Consider the following 22,031-nt stretch of genomic DNA (forward strand, 5'->3'; position numbering starts at 1 on the left):
CCACCTTGCGGAAAAGCCCCCAAGAGCCGCACACACACTCCAAGCGGCTCTTTAAAGGGAGCACTAAGCAGAGCCTCCCGCCTGCATTCACTCCATAAGACGCACACACATTTCCCCTTACTTTTTAGGAGGGAAAAAGTGTGTCTTATGGAGCGAAAAATATGGTATGTATATATGTATATGTACAGGTGTATCTATATCTATATGCAATCTATATCTATATCTAGACGAGTTAAAGCAAATGTTGTTGAAAAATAAAGTTCCATTAATTTGGGAAGCATTTGAACAGAATAACAGGTAAGGTCTGGAGACAGCTTAGGATTTATACAATTTCAAATGCATTGGTAGTCAGTTCCAAAACATGCCTTACCTTCACGTAAGGATTGGTTTGAACCAGCGGCAGAGGAACTTGCATCGTTAAGTACTCATTCTCCCTCCAATTCAACAAAAAGGCAACGCATTCCTCTGCTACAACTTGTCGAAGTGGAATATCTAAAACAATATTTTTAAAGAGCAACTGATTAGATACTTTTAACATCTTATATGTTTACAAGCATACCATGTTTATTTGTTTGAGGAAATTTATATACCGCGTTATTGCAGTCAAACCTCTAAGCCGTTTGTTTACAAGAAACATTAAAATTATCATTAAGAAGCTAAAATCAGTTAAAACATTTAAATATAATTAAAATTGACAGCAATAAAGATTGAAGTGCATCAATGTTACTTCAGCATCCTGTTGACATTCTTCCCCCAAGCACCAGGATTGGAGAATACAAATAAAATCATTCATTTGGATTACAAGCTAATATCTATCAGTTGTGGAGTATTTCCCCTCCTCTGATCCTAAGCTTCTGAAGAAGTTTTCTCACATAATTAGCCAAGCATTCTTACCAGGAACCCTCATTTCTAAGTAACCTCGAACTCTGCTGATCAGGTTAGAGGGGGGTGTTTCTCCCAAAAGCCCTGCTCCTGCTTCATGGGAATAAATGTCCAAAAGTAGCACCTCGTTCAGCATCACTTGGCGTAGCTTTGGAGAAAACTCTGTCACAAGTTCAAGGCAAGCGGCAAAAAGCTGTTTTGCATGGACAAAATCCTGTAATAATAATAATTTTAAAAAAACAGTGTGAGGAGTTTGCCTATTTCTCTTCTAGTAGCACGTAGAGTGGGGGTTTTTTTGGGGGGGGACGATGACAGTAGCTACATTCATGTATAGTGGTACCTCGGATTAAGTACTTAATTCGTTCCAGAGGTCCGTTCTTAACCTGAAACTGTTCTTAACCTGAAGCACCACTTTAGCTAATAGGTCCTCCTGCCGCCGCAGTGCCGCTGAGACCCAATTTCTGTTCTTATCCTGAAGCAAACTTCTTAACCTGAAGCACTATTTCTGGGTTAGCGAAGTGTGTACCCTGAAGCGTATATAACCTGAAGCGTATGTAACCCGAGGTACCACTGTACTACAACAAAAAGTCCAGAGTCCTGTAATAAAACATTTAGCCTACAGAAGCACATAATGCAATACGCTTGCTAAAGCGGTGGTTTGTTTTGGTGGAGGCAAAGGGAATAATTAAATTCCACACTCATGATTTTGGTTGCTGCTAAGAAGGCTGGGATAAAAATCGATGGTGTCCATGCCCCCATACCCTGTGGAGATCACTGGGCTGCATCATGACTTTCTATCACATGACTATCTCCATCCTGTCTTGAAGGGCTAGTATGTTTTTTAAATTATTACATTTTGAACCACAGAAACTGAAATCAACGCATAGAAAATAAGGAAAGTCAAAGTAGTAGGTTTTTAAATATCTAAATATTGCATGGAGCACAATGTTTTCGTGCTCACAATTGCCTTGCTCTGCGCAGCAATGCAGGCTATGGAGCCAGCTACGCCTCTTTCTCAGTTGTGAGAACAGATCTACCCAGAAAAGGCAGAACAATTTCAGAGCACCTATTGCTGATATACAGTGGGAAACCCACCCACAAACCTATCCCACCCCACTTGAAAAGCCAGTAGTCTTCAGGCAAAAGGAACATGGAGCAAATTAGGCGCACAGCCTAAAATTACAACAGTCAGCCACATTTCCCTCTCATAACGCTGGTGGCTTTATGTGCAACTCAAATATGCCATTTGGACCAAGACACTGGAAATCACAGTGAAGGGAACAAACCATGGCGAATAGGCAAGTGGCACCATCTTTTTTTAAAAAAACCCACATGCTTAATCTCCAACAACATAATACTCAGTCCTAGTAATAGTTATTAGTAGCATTCCATAATGGTAACTGACAAGATTCTTATTAGCAAGGATAATGATTACCTCACCTTGACTGTACTGCAGTGTAGCCCCTTTGCCATAAGGATGTAGACCAAATCCCTGGTCAAATTATCTTTGATCCCTAGGATTACATTGCCGTAAACATTTGGCACTTCCCACTAAGAAAAAGCAACAACACAGAAATCAGTAACTGTAATATAGCTCAGATTTAAAGAAGTTGCCATATTTTTCCATGTATTAGACAAGGTTTTTTGACTCAAGAATCATGTCAAAAAACGGGGGTTGTCCTATACATGGATAGTGGCTTGGGGGGGGAAGCAGCCAGCTGGTTGGTGGGCGCGCAACTCCCTTCCCCATGCCACTGCAGGAGGCGCACATTCTAGAGAGCTTACTGCCTACAGTGGTGTGTGGGGAGCGGCTGCCCACTTTGCCAACCCCTAGCAACAGCCCTGCTGGTGCTCATGCAATTCCCCCTAAAAAAAAGCTCAACAACTTTGGGCCATCTCCCCTCATTTTCTTTAAATTTAGTCCCCAAAAATAGGGGCCATCTTATACATGGGGGTGTCTTATAAACGAAAAAATACAGTAGTCAAAAAATTAAAAGTACCTTGTTAGAAACTGTCCAGAACTGGCGTTCTGATGTCATGCCATGCAATTCAATTAAAATTTGGCGGATCCTCCAGGGATCAGCTGACAATATAAGCTGATGTTCAAGCTGACCAATATTCACACTTGCTGAGGCTGGAAGAGAAAGTATCACGGAGGTCAATGAGCAATTTATTATATTGAGTTTTCCTTGAACCAAGCTATAACTAACTGGCGGCAACAGACAAAAGATTGACATTTTTAAGAAAAGATGGATCAACTAAAGATGCTTTTATTTTACACCAAAATGAAATCACTTTAATTAATGCTATCCATCATATAAATGTTTGAATGTACAGTGCTAATGTCATTGCCATACGTAGACACAGACATACACAGGAACCTTCAGGGGGCATCAAGCCTCTTTGTGGTCATAGCCCTCGGGACACATTAATTTTGGATTCCCTAAAAACCTTACACTTCTGTACCTACCACCCGCACATCCACACTGTGTTTGGTCATCCTTTTCAAGACAGGGAAAATGAAAATTCTGCATTGGGTTACAACAATAAACGAATAGACTCTTGGGCTCGATAAACAGTCTCAAAGAGAATCTCAGTCTCAGAAATACGGCATGACAGCAATATCCCACTGTTTCACATAATGCCCAAGATGATGCCTCTTTCCTGCTCTAAGCTCTCCAACTCAACTCCCAAGTAAATTTGGGTCATCCTAGCTGCAGCTCAGAAAGCCATGTAAGTCCAATTCTGTGCCTCCCTGAATTAAGTTGGGACGGCAAGCAGAAAGATCTCTTTCCTGCTCCCAGGAGCACCTTGAGAGATTGTATGCTTGGTTCTACCACTCTCATTTCTGCCCTGAAGGGCCAGTAGCCCTTAAAGCAAAAGACAATAGCACCATCTTCACAACCTAGCACCGGCCAGTCCCATTATCTTAACTCTTTCAAGCCAGAGTGCAGCAAGCAACAGTCCTCTACTGGCTACAGGTGTGCAGTTTTGATTTTTCACTCAGATGCTTGCCAGGGAGATAACTATCGCAGATTGAGTAGTGAACTGCAGGCCTGTAGATATCCCATATTGAGCTGGAACCCCTAGCACCTGGTAGTCAGAAGTGTATGGCTTCTGAATATGCAGATTGCAATGTTAGCCATCTAAGATGGCTAACAGGAATTTACAATAACTGCCAAAACACATACTGTAGCAACTTGTTGCATAAGCTGATTACTTCTTTGCTCAGGGCTTAACTTACTGCAGGACTGTCATTTGTCTTCAGAAAAAAAGCTATCAAGGAATATTTTAAGGGGGAGGGGAAATAACCTGGAATATCATAAAATGAAGTTATAGGCTTAGTGCCCAAGTTGACTCGAGGTGACCTTTTCCTCATTTGATCAATAAGCAGCTTTCGTTCATCATCTTTCAGCAACGCTATGAAGAGCTCATGAGAGGAAATCATGAAGACAAGTTGAAGGTCTTCCAAACCCAAACAGAGATTTCTGTAAAAAACAATCAAAGGTTTCATTAAGCAAAGATTAGCAGAAAGAGAAATTGCAGCACTTTGTGTAGTTTGTAGTGGCATGACATTTGGAATATACATTCAAAGATGTTTTTAAACAAGGGGCTATTCACTAATCACTGTGTTTACAGTGAATCATGCCAGGTGTCCAACTGACCACATGAGAAGGATAGCTGTTGAGACACTGGTATCTTGTATAGCAACGGCTAAGGAAATCAGGAGGTTTTAATTACAACTGCCTTTTGAATCACCTACCTAGAGTGGATCATGGCAATGAACAAAAAGCATTCTACGTAAGAGTTATTTAGCTTAGGTTTGACCACGAATTACACCAGCAGTTATCACCCCACCTTTTAGAAGTGGCATATGTGGGAATTTGTTGAAGCTGAGAAAACGTCTGAGGGCTATTTAGCTTACAGACAAACACTATTATGTTGTTTCTTCCTTGGTACCAATGATATCTTAGGACCTGATATACTTAGCACTTAACTACTTCCCTGAATGAAAGATACTAATCAACTTTTTAAGGAGGACTGCAAGTAATCTAATATTGCATACTTACTTCAGAAAATAGGCCATTTTCCTTTTTGAGGATTCTGAAGCACTTTCTACTTGTATTGATTTTGAACATACCTGCAAAGTCAAAATACTGAATTGAGCTTCAGTGAAAAATTAAGTAAGCTTGCTTAAAACAAAAACAAAAGCACACACATTTTTTTTTCTTCATATTGCATATACTCCTTCAGAAAATAGACATTTTCATATGGTCCCTCAAGAGTATGCAAAAGAGGAGTAATAAAGATATCATGCTAGCCACTGAGGAAAAAACATTTTAATAACAACTGTATAAAATGTTATAAGATGGATTTGGTGGTTCATGAGAACAGCACCTTGACACAAATGCAGCCCTGCATGCTACTGAATGTCTGAATCAACCCCATGAAAGAGCAGATATTTACCTGAAGTAGTTGTCAAGGTAGACTTAAAGCTAGTCAGCAGATAACCTTTTCACATTCATAACATTAGTAAAGATGTTCATTTGGGTGAGGACAATCTGAAAACATACTGTGTATTGTGGCTTCCACATGCTGGTTGTGTACCTTCGGAAGCAGTTACCGTATTTTTTGCACCATAACACTCACTTTTTTCCTCCTAGAAAGTAAGGGGAAATGTCTGTGCGTGTTATGGAGTGAATGCCTGTGGGTGGCGGGGGGGATCTGCTGCAGTCATGAGCAGAGGATCCATGGTTCCCCTTCCTTCCCTCCTCCGTGGTTACAAAGCATGGATCCACATGGATCCTCAGGATTTTTGCATTGGGCTACTCCAAACTCACTGTCAGATCACATGTCTGTGGCCACAGCATGAACCACAAAAATCATATATCCACTATTTCATTTAGAATATTTTTTTTCTTGTTTTCCTCCTCTAAAAACTATGTGCGTGTTATGGTCTGGTGCGTGTTATAGAACGAAAAATACGGTAAGTGTATACACTCAATTGTCTGATAACTCTAACCAATAATTAAATGGTAAGGAGATGTATCTAGTCATCCAATCTTCTACCCAATACCATAACTGAACAGGCTAATGATTTCATAGCCACAAAACTAAGTAACACATATTTTAAAAGTAAGTAGTACCCATTAGTTCAGATGCAACATTGAAAAGCAGCTTAGAAAACAGTTTAAGCAGATATGCCTAAAACTAAGGACAATGCCATACCTCTAGGAGAAAGTCTATTTTTTCTTTGGTGGGTCTAAGAAACAGCTGATTAAAGTGGACACCGACTGGTCGGCCTTGCATTACATCACAAACACTGTTGCACACACACACCTTGAAACATATTTCTTCCAAGACATCATTCCTAGAAAAATACGGAAAGTTCACACGCTGTTAGAAGAAAAGCACATAAAAGCACACAAGGGACAGTTCTTACACTCCAGAATGCAGCTTGACTGCCCAGAAGGGGCTACTGCAGAAGCAAGTTTGAGAAAGGTATTGATGATGGACAGTAAGATATGGGGCAAACAATTCATCCTTCGCATTCCAGCCATTCTCTTGTTGTTTGCTTGTTTGTTTGGTTTATTTCACAAAATTTATGCACTTGAATGGTAAAAAATCTCAAAGCCCATTTATCATCAGGATAGAAGACAGAGATTATGAATGTGGCATCAGGACTGTGGATAGATATACACCAGGGGTCAGCAACCTTTTCCAGCCGTGGGCTGGTCCACCGTCCCTCAGACCATGTGGTGGGCTGGAGTATATTTTGGGAGGGGGGGTGGGAAATGAACAAATTCCTATGCCCCACAAATAACCCAGAGATGTTCCTCAACGAGGCAACATAAAATACAGCTTCTTAACTCTTTTTTGGAAGAAATAAAGACAGAAAGCTTATGCTTCAAACCTGGGGGGGGCGGGGGAATTCGTCAAATGCATTTTGAATGCTTACAAGTTAGCCCTGCACTGAACCAATGAAACATTTTAATTCTTTTCACACTAAGGGAATAGTAGGGACCAGACACCTAGGATTATTCAATTCCTGCTTGAAATGCTGTTCTAATAATGAAAAGCAAGTAATTCAACATTTTTAAAATAATGTGAACTACAAGCAAATCAGGCCAAATTACCTCGGAGTTTTAAGTTGTCAACCATGGGCTGAAAGTACCAGTTGGCTTGGAACTGGACCGAGCCAACCGCTCAGAAATCTATACCTTCTGCCTGGTCTTAACTGTTAAGCAACATGTGCATCAGAATGATTCATTCAAGTTATTTCTCACCCTTGTTGAGCTTTCTGGGAGAGTTCCCTGAGAACTGATTGCCTGAACTGAACAGGTAAACTGGGTGTTCGGTTATCTTCAAGGAAAATCTTCACTAGTTCCTGAAGTACATGCAGAGAGAAGATGAATCAGTTTGGCAATATATGGCAAGATGGAATAGTTTCAAAGTTAACTGGAACAGGTTTACTGGATACTGCAACAACAACTCAACTTATACCAATACTAACTTAACTTATACAGATGTGAAATGTTATTTTTCATTGTTTTGAACTTAAAAACATGTCAATATATAAAGTGTGCTGTGAAAATCAGAATATGAAAAGGTTTTAAAAGTATAATGAACTTTTTTTGTTATTTATGTAACCAATTGATTACAATACAAAATTAAAAGAGAGACAGCTTTGGTTCTATCCGGTTTTGATTCTCAAGAGAATAACAATTCTTATATACAGCATTCTACTTAATAATATTCTGCTTACTACTAATAATATACTTGAGGAATGGGGGCGCGGGTGTCATTCTGGTCTAAACCACTGAGCTTCTTGGGCTTGCTGACTGGAAGGTTGGCAGTTCGAATCCCCGTGACGGGGTGAGCTCCCGTTGCTCTGTCCCAGCTTCTGCCAACCTAGCAGTTCGAAAGCATGCCAGTGCAAGTAGATAAATAGGTACAGCTGCGGTGGGAAGGTAAACAGTGTTTCCGTGCATTCTGGCTTCTGTCACGGTGTTCAGTTGCACCAGATGTGGTTTAGTCATGCTGGCCACATGACCTGGAAAGCTGCCTGTGGACAAACACCGGCTCCCTCAACCTGAAAAGCAAGATGAGCGCCGTACCCCGTAGTTGCCTTTGACTGGACTTAACCACCTAGGGGTCATTTATTGTTTACCTTTTTACCTTACTTGAGGAATAAACAAGCAGACTAATATAAGGATCACATGATGTGCAATTCAAGCTTTACCTGATAATTGCCAGATCTTAAACAGCTATGGATTTGACTGTAAGGAGTTGATGGCTGTGAAGTATTGTCAGAAGGTGCAAGAACTCCACAAGCTTGGCAGTAACCAGCTAACCTTTTTTCATCTATGATGCAATGAAGAGAAGAGCCAATCTGTAAGAAATATCCAATTTGTATCAGTAACTTTAAAACAATTCATTATTTAAGACAAATGTCTTCAAAGGCTATATATGATGAAATCATTTCCTAAATGTATATATATTATGCATTGCATGTTTGAATGGGGCCATTACATTTTGCAATGGAAAACTCAGTTTTCTTGTACTTAAGACAAAGGATCAGAAAACCCAAATAGGTAAACCCAAATAGCTCACAGGATATATCTAGTTAAAGTGAGCACTAGATCGCATTGCATGAATGTGAAATATTTGGTTACACATGCACAAACTGAAATGAGCTATCTATTGTTGAATGACTTACCTTCGAAATCAGTTCCTTGGTTCTAAAAAATTTCTCTCTGGCATTTCCATAAAGAGCAGAATCTGTGGAACCTTGCTGAAAATAGATGGCACCTAAATCGTAGCAGACCTGAAACACAAACAAGCAGCATTTCTTTCAAAATTATACTTTTTGTTTCTTACACTGTGGGAACATAAATCTATGTTGAAAGTGCAGGATATAAATTATCCAAACAAACAAAACTATGGTAGATATATAAAATCTCTGTGTCCGCCACAATCTTTGAGAAAAGCTTGAAGGAAAAGGTTGACTATGCTCAGAGTGTTGAAGACTCTGTGGTACATATTTGCTTAAATATGTGTTTTCCTTCTATTTCCAACAATTGGAAAATATCCAAATTGAATTTAGTAATAATTGGGAAAGGAACAGAGGCCTAGAGATAATTGTGAGACTCCAAATTTGAAGCTTACTTTTTGTAAACCACTTTGAAGTTTAATACACATTCAAGTGGTATTTCATATTTAATTATTTCATAAAATGTATATAAGCTTAGAAGCCACAGGTAAATCAAGGAAGCTTGAATATAGAATAATAGTGGTGCTTTGAGGCACCATGAATTGCATCATAAGCACCACCACCACCACATTTCAGCAGCTATGTTTTCAGGCAAAATGTCTGACATACCTGACACTGCAGTTCCTCAGCACTGATGTTGAATCCCGCTGTGGAACTCTCTGTTTCTCCATTAACCGCATCAGGTTCCATGGCTAGCACATCTAGAGTCCGTATTGTGTGAATATAAAGATCTTTATTTAATTTGAGTGCTCCTTCTAAGACCAGAATGGAATCAGCAGCCTGTTCTTTTAGCTGTAACGACCCAAAGAAATGTATGTATCCAGTTATTATTGCCACTTATTATTCAATGTGTTCATTATATTTAGAATATTTAGCAGAAAGTTCTCCTTTACTCCATAAGCAGCATAGGATATTACTAACTTAGTTAACCCCAAACAATAACCCTTTAATTTGCTTCCGGTTCAGATTAGCTTGCACACTTCAGAAGTAACACCACAGTCCTAAACATGCTCACCCAGAAGCAAGTCCTACTGAATTCAATCACAATTTTCAACCAGGCTTTGGCTGATTAAAATTATACACCAACTTTAAATGCGCCTGTGAGAAGAGAAGATTATTGTTGCTTTTGTTTCAATTATTTACTTGTGCTTTTATCTTGTATTTTATTCTGTGAACCGCCCTGACATCTTGTGATGAAGGGTGGCAAATAATTTTAATAAATAAATAAAAATATGAATGAATGAGTGAATAAGACCAGTAACTTGTGAAAAGAGCCTGCTCTTTTTTCCTGTGCTTTTGTGGCCTAGTTCCTTGCACCACAATACACATACATCAGAAAATTTCCTTCGGGGTGGGGAGTTGCATCTGTCCGGCAGACCAGATCATTATGTGTCCCACCCCCTTCCAGGTAGAGTTTGACGGGTCCGTCAACTGACCTCACAAATGATGCCAGGTGATCCTTTAGCCCAAAGTCACCTCCAGAAGCCCCCTTTAAAGCACTATTCACACAGAGCTTTGCATAAGGTTTTACAGACACTGCCAATCAGCTAATCCCTGAGACAGGTTTTTATCTATCCCATACCTGACATCGTATATGACACAAGATGTAGGAGCAGGTGGGAATGACTTAGCCAAAATGACCTGGCAGGCCAAATTAGGCTTGTGGGTCAGAGGTTCTCCACCACGACCTCCTTGAACAGACTCTTTCTTATAACATGGACCGGAATTAGACCACAAATAAGACGGCACCAACAGGGTCACAGGAAAGTTACAAGAAAGATGGCGACTACGATACAGCAGCGGTGAGAAAACCTCCTTAAAATCTTAAATTGTTACCTACATAAGCTAATTAACTGAACTGGAAACAGTAGCTGCATGATAATTCAGAGGGGGGAGTTTACATTCAGCCTATATGCAGACTTACAATTGTCTGAAGTGTAAAGGTAAAGGTAAAGGGACCCCCGACAGTTAAGTCCAGTCGCAAACGACTCTGGGGTTACGGCACTCATCTCGCTTTACAGGCCAAGGGAGCCGGTGTTGGTCTGCTCCGCAGACAGTTTTTCTGGGTCATGTGGCCAGCATGACTAAACCGCTTCTGGCAAAACCAGAGCAGCACACGGAAATGCCATTTACCTTCCCACCAGAGTGGTACCTATTAATCTACTTGCATTTTTGGGGGTGCTTTCGAGCTGCTAGGTTGACAGGAGCTGGGACCAAGCAACAGGAGCTCACCCTGTCGCAGGGATTCGAATTGCCAACCCTTTGATCGGCAAGCCCAAGGCTCGGTGGTTTAGACCACAGCACCACTCGCATCCCAGCTGTCTGAAGTATAGCCTCCCTGAAAGGAAATTATTCAGTATTCTTCGAAGATAAAGCCGGCAGTAGTCAAAACACACCCCAGCCGCCTTAACTATTAATGCTGATAAGAGGTTGGGGGAGGTTCAACTCACTCAAAAACAACAATAGTGTTTCTAGAGTAAACCTATGCTTAATTAAGCCGGCTGCTCTGTAATTTTCAATCGCCCTCTGACCAGTCTGGCACACTAACTGGTGGGAAGGATGATCAGGGGGGCAAACAAACGTTTTAAAGAAATTGAGGACTTCTTACCGCCTCCCATAGCTAAACACTCTAAGATCAGGATTTCCCCCCCTCCCCCTCAACATGTCTTGCTACGTCTGCACAAGTCCCCTTTCACAATCGCTTTGCAGTGCTAGCTGAAGTACATGGAGATTCATATGAAGATCCTATCAGCATTATCAGGGAGCCCAACAGCAATCAAAATAAGGCAAATTCAGAACCCCAGAAGGCTGAGACGAACCTGAGTGCTACTCAGGAGAACCCAGCTGAGCTGATTTTAATGACAGCTAAAACAATTGATTTGTCAAACTACATTCCAAAATGGATATTTTGATCAGTAAGGTCAAGCGGACACTCAATAGGGAGATCTACTCGAGTTGTCACAGGGTTTCAAAGGTACCTCCTCTAACGCCCCACGAGCTAAGGAGATAAACCAAAAAATTGAGTCTATCTTTCAGGAGTCCCAGTATCCTGACAATGTTACCATGTGCCAAGCCTAAGTTGACCGCTATGCGAGTTTTTCCAACACAAGTTTTTTAAAAATTTGACTATATTGCCATTATTAGATAACCCTAAAGCAGCTGGCCATCACAAGAAGAAGAAGAAGAAGAAGAAGAAGAAGAAGAAGACGACGACAACACCAATAAGGAGAATTCAAAATAGCCAAAGCAACCCCCCCCCCCCCCGAGGATCTGATCAACTGCCTGGAATCAGAAAATTTAACCAAAGACCACTGCAACTGGGAGGAGAATTTGAAATGCTCTTTTAAAGACCTCCCAATGGAAGAGCAACAAGGGATTATCGGAAGGCTTGAACTTTTGAAATCCAGTCTTTTAAAGATTTCTACAGAGTTCAAAATTCCTACAACATACCCAATCAATTTTCAATCCAAGGAGTCTTCACAAAAACCCATTATCCTCAATACCACCTCACACAAGGAACTATTCATCAAAATACGAAACAACACAAGCAAACTCCAGTCCCCTTCGGCAAGCGACATCTCTCAGTCAGTGGGGGGGAAACGTTACAGTGAGGCAGGTATGGTCACAACATCAGCCTGGCTCTCAATGAGGGAGCTTGAGGATCAGGAATTGGGTTCACCACATAAGGAAGTAGCATCACTGCTTGTTGGAGTCCCTCGTTTTGCTGCATTGATTCACCCAGAAACTTGGGTGAAGGACTTAGCAGCGGACGTAACAGCACATCTGCCCGCACAGAAGATGCAGCAACCGCGTATAGTACAGTGGATGCTCGGGTTGCGAACGTGATCAGTGCGGGATGCACATTCGCAACCCGCAGGCTTCACAACCCACAGTGGCGGGTCTGCGCATGCGTGGGTTGTGATTCGGCACTTCTGCGCATGCGCAAAACGCAAGTTAGCACTTCTGCACATGCGCAGCTGCCGAAACCCAGAAGTAACCCATTCCGGTACTTCCTGGTTTCGGCGGTCCATAACCCAAAAAAACACAACCTGAAGCATCTATAACCCGAGGTATGACTGTATACAGGACACTTAATAGCGGCATGGATCAGGGACTCTGAACTGTAGATCCTTAGCACAGGAAATCTTAGAAACTAGTGTTCAAGAACCTGCTTTGCTGACATTGCCTGCACAGCGACGGCAGTGGCTCACTGCTATCTGCCATAATGATAATAACTTTACAGAACAACTTAATGTGGGGCGGGGTAATTAATAACCATCTGTCAGAATGAGTACTGACACCAACATAATTACTTTAAATGTGAAGAGACTGAGAAATGTGGTAAAACAGGCCAGAATGGCAACATATTTATACAAAATGGACCCACACATAGTATTCTTGCAAGGAACTCTTAAAGCAGTTATTTACACAGTCATGGGTTGGGCAAAAATTTATAGCCAGTGTCTCCAATAAAGCTGCATTAATACACTCATATCTTAATTTTCACTCACATCTTAATGTATTCCTTCCTTTTAATGAGATTGGAGCACATGACGTGTTACTCTACGGTTTTTATGAGCATGAGAATGTTTGGAATATATGCTATGGCAAATAAACTATTGAAAAGAAAAGAAAATTACCAGGGGCCATATTTATCCAGGAAGGATTTAAATTCAGTACATTGATCCAAAGTTCCACATTTTTTCTTTAAATACCTCAATCCACTCACATTCACATCTAGCAAAGAAAAAGGCACTTACTACTTTCAGGATATTTTCTGTTACTTCCTTTTCTTGCTGAATCTGATTCATTCTAAATAAAAAAGGCAAAAGCAACAATGAGCGTACCATTCAAAGCAATATTAAATGGATGCCCCTATATTTAGATTTCCAAAACAGCTTACATCTTTTGAATTTAAAAAAAACAAGTTTTTTTTGTTTACAAATTTTAAATTTCTCCAACAACACTTCAGTAATAGAGAATTGATTCAGTTTTTAAATTTTAGGCATTTTACAAAGCTTTTCTGAATATAATTTGCTCTAATAGGACCAGAACCTATTCTCAGCTACAATGAATTTAGTGGCAGGGTTCTTTTTTAAAAAAAAAAAGTTTACCAGCACGCACGCACGCGCACACACACACCCTTTTAAAAAAATATACAGTAAAGTTTCAATTGACCGTGTAACCAACAATAATATTTAACGGCTGAACAATATTTATTGTAATGATCTATGATGTTAAATCACTTCTGTGTCTTGCTAAAATTAGAGTTAAGTTGATTAATATATTGCTTGTAAGGGTCTGAAACAAATGCACAAACTTACACATTTAACTGAGGTGGACCAGGTTTCACTTGTTTGACAGGAAAACTGCTTTTGACTATGGTCCTAATAGCCCTATTAAAAGAAAGTTAAGTGATAAGCATAGAGTTCAGTCATGGAAACAAACTGATTTTTAAATTGTTCCCCCCCCCCCATTATGTTTTTACTGTAATTTTACTGGTGTTAGCCGACCTGAGCCTGGCGAGGGCAGGGTATGTATAAATAAATAAATAAATATGCTCTATCCATTATTTCAGCTTCAAACAAAAGTTTGTGCTACATTAAAACAGCACTCAAAGTGTGACAGAGTCACAAGTTATCAAAAAGCACCAACAGCCTAGCTGATTCAAAAAAATATCATGTATAGTATTGCACATGAAGTTGCCAACTTTTTTCTTGCATGGCTCCTATGTATCAAAAAGCTATTTTACAAGGAAAAATATGTGAAACTTTATCCATGGCTGCATATGCCCCACCCACGAAAAATGGCAACAAACAGATCTAAGACTCTACACCATATTTAAAATGGGATTGTGGTCAACTTCTCCTCCAATTCAATAACTTGACAGTATATCCCTATAATTTTCCTTGATCTTTTATGTAAGTTACAAAATAATGTTATAGTTAGCGATCTACGTACACATTGAAAATAATGATTTATTACAACTGCTGGTTTAAATCTCAAAGAAAACTGCAAACCAATGTGCATACAACATTTTTGTCATAGGACTATTGAATTAGACCAGTTTAGCTTAAGCAATATAATCAAGATTAATTTAATCTTAACACTTTGTCTCCATATTTGAATTACATCAATGACACTCAAACAATGATGTTCTCACCATCTATTGTAGAGTAGTATCGCCATTGCTGTGGTTGGAGGTAAACTGGCAAGGTCCACATCTACATGCTTAGTTCCTGGAGGAACCTTACTAATGCACAGCAGTTCATTCAGCAGCATGTTCAATACAGGAACCGATAAGCTGAATAAAAGACCAAGGATTGCTAAAGTTACAGAATGGTACTTCGTTACAAAACTTCCTTAAAGCAAAACAGTGGTACCTCGGGTTAAGAACTTAATTCGTTCTGGAGGTCCGTTCTTAACCTGATACTGTTCTTATCCTGAGGTACCATTTTAGCTAATGGGACCTGCCGCTGCGCCGCCACCACGCGATTTCTGTTCTCATCCTGAAGCAAAGTTCTTAACCCAAGATATTGTTTCTGGTTTAGTGGAGTCTGTAACTTGAAGCGTCTGTAACCCGAGGTACCACTGTACAACTTAAGGTAGCATACATCAGGTTTCCAAGTGTTCTCCCATACAGGCGCTGACCAGACTTGTTTACTTTCAGCAGGCTTGCTGAATCATGATTAATAATTATTAATATAGCATTGTAGGTACTTTTTAAAGCATACATTTGTATTGGCATGTGCTCCTCTAAGACAACAAAAACAATAAAAATCAGAGAGAACGTGCACAACAGATGTAATTTTTTTTTAAAAAATGAGTGCTGTCTAAATCCTGGGACCCTCCAGATGATGTTGGACTACAACTCCTATCAGCCCAAGACAGTATGGCTAATGGTGGGGGATAATAAGATGTTTCTGGACTACAATTCCCAAGAGCTGCAAGTTCCCCATTGATTATATGTTAACAACATTAACCAAGAAGTCCACTGATACCTTTTCTCCAGTACATCCAAATCCCACTTTAAATGTGCTGCAACTTTCAGAGCAAGCAATTTTAAAATGCGGTTTCTCTTGTTATCAGGTGGAGGCTGGACCTGATTCTGCTCATTCACCAAAGGTTTGGAAGCCTGCTCCAAAAACTGAATGATTAGCTGAACAGGTGAGGGATCTACTGGGCAGAAAAGACAGGTTTGGAAAAGTTTGATCTGAATGAAAATACTAGAGAAAAAGAGGTAACCAATACAAAGCAAACAGCATTCTTTCCAGGATGAACGCACAGCCATGATTTTTTATTTAGAGAAAACAAACTTGTCTGATTATTTCATATTGATGAAGATTACAACCCTGCATTTATGGCCATTTCACACATCACACAGACACAAACTCAGGTCTACCACCAAATGAACACTGTAACCAATCGTGGCTATGTTTATGATATGTGCTTGCAAATGTTTGCCCTATTTCTATTCAATACGATACCTTTTATACATTTTTGCTAAACACGAGCACACATTCATAATATGTGGCATTCCCTTAAGCTAAAATGCCATTGATTTCAATGGGATTTAAGCAGCTTAACTGTACAGCCACATTCAAATGACAAGTAACAAATTTAGCTCACAACAAAAGAATTCCTATACATAGAAGTAAGGAGAATCCTAACCATTCCAGCAGAAACAACACAGTCAAGCTCTCTTGATCTCTGTAGATTTTTTGATATCACTAACCAGGCGAAACTTTTTTCAGATGTTTGTCCAGCAGAGACTCCTCTAGCAAAAACTCAAACCAGGATGTTTGGGGAGGTGTGCAAGGTCGACTTGAAGTGACAGCCTCTCGGTCAGCAGCTTCTGCACTCATCTTCCTCTCTGAAGTTTCTTTCCCTTTCTTCAAGCATTTGCTGGGCCAGCAGCTGCACCAGATTTAAAAGCAACATCATAACAGAACGTGGCTGCTCCATACAATGCAATATATTCCTATGACTGCAGAGTATCTAATCCTCACTGAGATCCACAACACAAACACAACAGATGGGGATCCCGGGTGAGCAGGAACGGATCTCTTGTTTGTAAAACCTTGCACCAAAGCAATACACTCCAGAACCATCAAAACAAATGCAAAATAAATAAAATGCAAAACAAACAAATAGCTATTTAATGATTGATTGATTGATTGATTGGTCTGAGCCCAACATCCACAGATCTCAGGGGCGGTTCACAACATGATACGCTTCTCATTAGGCTCCATTTCCATTTCATCTGCATCCTTACATGAAAACCAACAGAGAGTCCCTCATTAAAAAACATACATGAAGTGACTATTTTTTTAAAAAAAGGATTTCATTGAGGCCTTTGCTTTTGTGCACCGGAGCTGTCTTCACCATGTGCACTAGAGCTGTTATTATCAGCTGACACGGATACACGTAGAAACGTTGCAAATGTTGCAAACAGTGAGCTTTGCATAGAAGCGTCATCTTTCAGGTGTGTGTTGGCTACCACCCTGTTGCATTGATTGCATCTCACATACGCCGGGGGCAAACCATTCCTGCATCCAGACCCCGTTTTGGAGGGGCCACGGCAGCGGCGCAAAGCGACACACTGTGGGTCCTGCGGCACCACATACTACAGCGCCTCCTCCCTTGCATCCCTTTTATTTTGCAAGACCGCACCCCACCTATTTAAACATCCCATCCCTTCAGAGCACCCCCTCCGCCCCACACCACTGGAACCCAGCGACGCGGCAGCCCCTTCGCCCTCCTCACCTTTGCCTCTGACCCTTTACAGGCAAATGCCTCCGCCTCCTTCTCTTACCTCCACCAACCAAAATGGCCGCCGCCTGCGCCGCTTGCTCTTATCCTGCCTGCCCTGCCTCGGGGAAAGGGGAGGGACGGAAAGCCAGCCGGCCGGGCTTTTGCTCCGCCCCGATTGTTGGATTCCGGCCAATCGAGAAGCGGCGGCAGGCCGGGCTCGGAAAGCGATTCGTCACTTTCCGGCTGGCTCCGCCTCCGTGGCCGCTCGCCTAAGCATAGTGCCTTTTGTTTGCTTGCTCGCTCGCGCTGGATTCCACCCAGGAGGACCACGGAGCGCGCACGTGCGCGGCGAGCAGCAGAAATTCAACCGGTAGAGCTTCTCCCAGGGCAGCTGTGCGGCGGGTGAAAAGGTTTAATGGGTTGTTGATCCTGGGGGGAGCTGGATCACTTATGCGTGTGCGTGTTTAAGACTGTGGAATCCTGCGCATTATCTTGGCGCGAGGTTCAGGCCGCTGCTCCGCTCCCTTGAGAGAAGTTGCAGGGATTTGCCTTATCATTTCTACACCGCCTGATTGCAAATATACGGATCAGCTGTGTCATCCATTATCCAATCGCGGATTTTTATAGTGGGCTGAGCTGACGTTGAGCAACAGCACCGACAGGTGGGCGAGAGGCTGAGCAGAGTTTACAAACGTCCACTCCCTCATTTATTGCCCACCACACTTCCCCAGGACCCTGGTAATAGTGGTTCGCCATCTGCTCTCTCTGACCCAGGTGCCTGCAGCCTTTTTCTAATTTTCCCTCTTTCCTCCAAGTGAACTGCTCAGCACAACAGGTGAGCTCAATACCATATTCCCACCCATCAAGCATCCTCTGTATGTGTCAATGGAAACTACTCTATTCCAAACTTAAAAATGAAAAGTGTAATGCTGGTGGTCAGCAAAAGAGGTTTAAGGACTCTCTCAAGGCAAATCTTTTAAAAATGCGGTATAAACACTGATAATTGGGAAACACTGGCCTGCAAGCGCTCCAATCGGAGAACAGCCTTTAACAAAGGTGTCATGGACTTAGAAAAAGCATAAACTCAAGAGTGAAAAGGAGAAAAGAGCTAAGAGAAAGTCACATTTGGCAAAGCCTCACCGTGATCAATTCCGGGTCAGAAACCAATGTCCCCACTGTGGAAGGACGTGTGGAACCAGAAGTGGCCTCCACAGTCACTTACGGACTCACTGATAATGTTCATGGAAGACAATCATACTCGGCCATGAGTGATCGCCAAAGAAGTTATGGCTTGTATGTTCTCACCAGCTGGCCATTCCCCAGCACTCCATCTCTGCAAGAATCTGGGTTAGTCACATACACACCCCTTCTGCTTCCTTCTGGCTCTCACATGGGAATTAACCTAATTAGCATCCAAACTTATGGGGGGGGTGGCTCTAGAAGGAACAATGCCCTTTGGCACAGGCAAGCCCAACAGCATCAGACCCACCACCCAAAGAAGTGCTTCCCATATGCCCATGGGGAGCTGTAGGTTAATTCTATACTAATTCTACATTTTATTTGTGGTTCCTGCTGCCGTCCAACTGTTATTCCCCCCCCCCCCTTATTTAGAAAAATGAGTGAAGATTTTATTGACGCCCAAGTACAAAAAGAGAGGGACAAGTAAACAAATGTATTTTACAATATCTACACAAAACATTTAGCATTAAGAGGATTAAATAATACAATATGGCAGAAATTTACTCGCACATCTAGATTACTACTAAAGATTCACACGTTACAGGTACTTTAAAGGCTACTCTTCAGTGCTACAGAATTCCTTCATTTCAAAGCATTTCAAAGCTTCACAACAAATATCCCTCTAACGTTATTTGTACACTAAAATATTGTATACAGGTAATTTAAGGGAAGGTGAGGAGATCAACCACACTATTGTTCCCAAATAACCAGCATGAATAAATAGAACCAAAATTGGATTGTTAAATAAAATACTAAACTGTTTTTGAAGTGTGCTCTCCTAGGAGTAGGATCCATCACACAGCAATGTGCTAGGTTCCTGTCTCCCACATTTTACAACTGTTCAGTTGGAAGTTCATAGAGCTCTTTTAACCTTACAAACTTTGGTCCCCATTCTTGGAGGTAATTATAATTTAGATCTTCCTCTATGCTGGAGAGGTCCAAGGAATGCAAGCTTCCACTCAAAGAGTGTTGGCACTCTTGGCAATAAACTTGCACAGTATCAGCTGGAAGGCTCTGCAAATCTTTGTCTGCATCCTGTTGTATTTGAGACACATAATATTTGAGGTCTGGGACCAAAGAAGAAGATTCTTTCAGGTATGCGTGATTCACAAGTGGGTTTCTTTGTGGTCCAGAATGTGATCTGAGGAGTGAAGCAGTGTTTCCTGAGGAAAGATGAGGTATACTTTGTAGAGGTTGCTTCAGTGCATCTATATTATAAGCACTCTGGGGAGGAAATGGAAAGGAAACATTAAGTAAATAAAATTACTACCTTTAATTATTTTATCACACTTTTCATCCCTTTCAAGTCTTTATTCTTTTTTCTATCCCAGTGCCCTGGGAGGTCAGTCACTATTTGTCCTGTTTGACAGATGGTGACCATGGTAGTGAGATGGTGGACTTGCTCAAGGCCACATTCAGACCACGGTAGAGGAAGGAGGACTTTGCATTGGGTGTTTTACAGATCCAAGTCCATCTCTTCATTTGAGCCTTCCCCAATATGGTGGCCTCCAGAAGCTGTTGGACTCCAACTCCCATCAGCCCCAGCCAGCATGGCTGATGGTCACATGTGATGGGACTTGTGGTCCAAAACATCAGGAAAGAACTGGTTTGGGAAAGGCTGCTTTATCTACTGAATCACACTGATTCTCAAAAACTCAGTCAAATAAGTGGCAGTGCTTCACATATTAACCACTAGCCCCACCCACCAAATACACACTTCTACATACAATCAAGGTCAGGTCATACAAAATTTCTTAAAGATTTCTGCCTCCCTTCTGTAAGTCCACAGACTTACTAGCCAATGAACATACACTCAAACTTCATGTGTTGATGGTTGGGGAGAACCACTCATGCCAGACTTCTTAATTTACAGTGTATATAGTTTTCCCCACATGAAGATCAAGCTCTAAGAAATTTCTATTATATGAAAAAGCTTTCAGAGAACATTTTGGCAAAACGTCAGTCCTAGAGCAAGACCTCTGGCTGATTCCAGAGAAACAACACAGTTAAAATGCACAACACCAGTTTTTCAAGAAGTTAATGCTAATTAATATTAAACACAAGACAGGAGAGACAGTGTTAAGTACCTTTTGTACTCAGAGTTGGTTTAGCCTCAGCTGAAAGTACTGTATTCAGTTTTATCTCTTCTTTTAAATGTGGCGACCAATAAAATTTGCGAGTACTCCAGACCCGGCTCTTGGATTTTGGGGGGCGCTCAGACAAGGCAACCCTGGCCCTCTTAACCTGGAAGAAGCAGGTCACGCAAACTGAGAATACTCTCGTGCTGCCACTGGGAGGGGGAGGGCTCCATACAAAAGGAGAATGGTGGGATGATGGGCCCTTCACCCATCTTGAAGCCTCCTCAGAAGCACACCTCATCATCCCCTGAGCCAGCCCTGGAGTACTCAAAGGGGAATTCACATGTCTCCGTACAGTAAAGGACTACATGGAGGGTCTGTGTGGGCTAGCACAGTTGTGCGTTACTACCAGCACACTCTGTAACATCTGTGTGTTCAGTGGCATCAGGAAGAGTTGTACAGATGTACACAGGTAGAACTCCTTCCAATTTCAACTGAACATGAAAACTTCAGGGGAATGTGGCAGTGACAGGTAAGGCCCTATGATGATCCCTTCCATGTGGAGGGGTTCATGTGAACCACCCTAAAGGAAAGTGACAATGACAAAAAGGGGAGAGACGTGAAACATAAGGGAGGTCTATGGGAACTCAAATGTTTACCTCAGACAAATACGTCTGGGCAGGTGAATGTGGTCCAGGATGCTAAGAAGTCAGGGCCTGGGTTTTTTTAAATCAATGAGAATATTTGAGGGATAGGCACCAGGGATAAAATCAAGGGCAAAGAGGGTCTTATCACAAAGGCAACATCTCTTTCCCATTACAATTCTGGAAGTGGTTGTGACACTTATTTCCTCACTGACCCACCCATTCCCAGCCTCCCAGTTTTGTTTTTTTAAACTTTCATGGCATACTTCCTGTATCAAACCCACAGCCCATGCTTTGCTAGTCAATTAAACTGTTCCATTTGGAACCTCACAGCAAGAGGCTTATAAAGGATGGACGTCAGTACCTGGTCAAGTAAGCTGCATACAGGTTGGCAGTGGCTGCATTATGCAACTGTAATTTCTAATCTCTTCCAGTTTTGTAAGAATGTAACTAAGATTTGTTTTGTGACACCAAAACAGTAATAAAAACTAATTTTAAAAAAACTGGAAGCACAAATATTCTTTGCAATGATAATTCTTGTCTGGAGAGTAATTTTTTTTGGGGGGGTGTATGTCTTTTAACCCCTGATTATCTTTTCCCCTATATTCACTCTTCTTTTCTTCATCTCCCCCCCACACCCCACCCTTATTCATATTGTAA

At 41.4% G+C, this 22,031-nt stretch overlaps 2 protein-coding genes across 18 annotated transcripts in view; both read right to left on the reverse strand.

Annotated features, from left to right (window-relative positions):
- INTS8 (integrator complex subunit 8) overlaps window positions 1–17,587 on the reverse strand; it is a 28,380-nt gene extending 10,793 nt beyond the window's left edge. For 2 of the 8 annotated variants that reach the window (XR_014566952.1, XM_083749765.1), the window contains exons 1-17: window positions 17,423–17,546; window positions 16,392–16,573; window positions 15,658–15,835; window positions 14,820–14,960; window positions 13,981–14,052; window positions 13,417–13,468; window positions 9,266–9,448; window positions 8,603–8,710; window positions 8,126–8,275; window positions 7,170–7,270; window positions 6,112–6,253; window positions 4,953–5,023; window positions 4,195–4,370; window positions 2,883–3,016; window positions 2,323–2,433; window positions 895–1,096; window positions 371–492 (exon numbers count right to left, since the gene is read on the reverse strand). Coding sequence is in view for 4 of the 8 variants with exons in the window: in XM_083749765.1 (XP_083605891.1) it covers window positions 371–492; window positions 895–1,096; window positions 2,323–2,433; window positions 2,883–3,016; window positions 4,195–4,370; window positions 4,953–5,023; window positions 6,112–6,253; window positions 7,170–7,270; window positions 8,126–8,275; window positions 8,603–8,710; window positions 9,266–9,448; window positions 13,417–13,468; window positions 13,981–14,052; window positions 14,820–14,960; window positions 15,658–15,835; window positions 16,392–16,521 (2,073 nt within the window). In the remaining 4 variants the exon portion in view is untranslated. Of the gene's footprint in view, window positions 1–370; window positions 493–894; window positions 1,097–2,322; window positions 2,434–2,882; window positions 3,017–4,194; window positions 4,371–4,952; window positions 5,024–6,111; window positions 6,254–7,169; window positions 7,271–8,125; window positions 8,276–8,602; window positions 8,711–9,265; window positions 9,449–13,416; window positions 13,469–13,980; window positions 14,053–14,819; window positions 14,961–15,657; window positions 15,836–16,391; window positions 16,574–17,422 lie in introns of all 8 variants that reach the window. The other 6 variants (XR_014566950.1, XR_014566951.1, XR_014566953.1 and 3 more) reach the window with 6 other exon arrangements.
- A 1,480-nt stretch (window positions 17,588–19,067) lies between these two features.
- Window positions 19,068–22,031, reverse strand: part of LOC310849509 (neural-cadherin-like) — a 54,430-nt gene continuing 51,466 nt past the window's right edge. For 7 of the 10 annotated variants that reach the window (XR_014566946.1, XR_014566947.1, XR_014566948.1 and 4 more), the window contains one exon: window positions 19,068–19,873. Coding sequence is in view for 5 of the 10 variants with exons in the window: in XM_083749741.1 (XP_083605867.1) it covers window positions 19,481–19,873 (393 nt within the window). In the remaining 5 variants the exon portion in view is untranslated. Of the gene's footprint in view, window positions 19,874–20,736; window positions 20,894–22,031 lie in introns of all 10 variants that reach the window. The other 3 variants (XM_083749743.1, XM_083749742.1, XR_014566945.1) reach the window with 2 other exon arrangements.

The sequence above is a fragment of the Podarcis gaigeae genome (assembly GCF_964106915.1).
Source record: "Podarcis gaigeae genome assembly, chromosome: 7".
Classification (NCBI taxonomy): Eukaryota; Metazoa; Chordata; class Lepidosauria; order Squamata; family Lacertidae; genus Podarcis; species Podarcis gaigeae.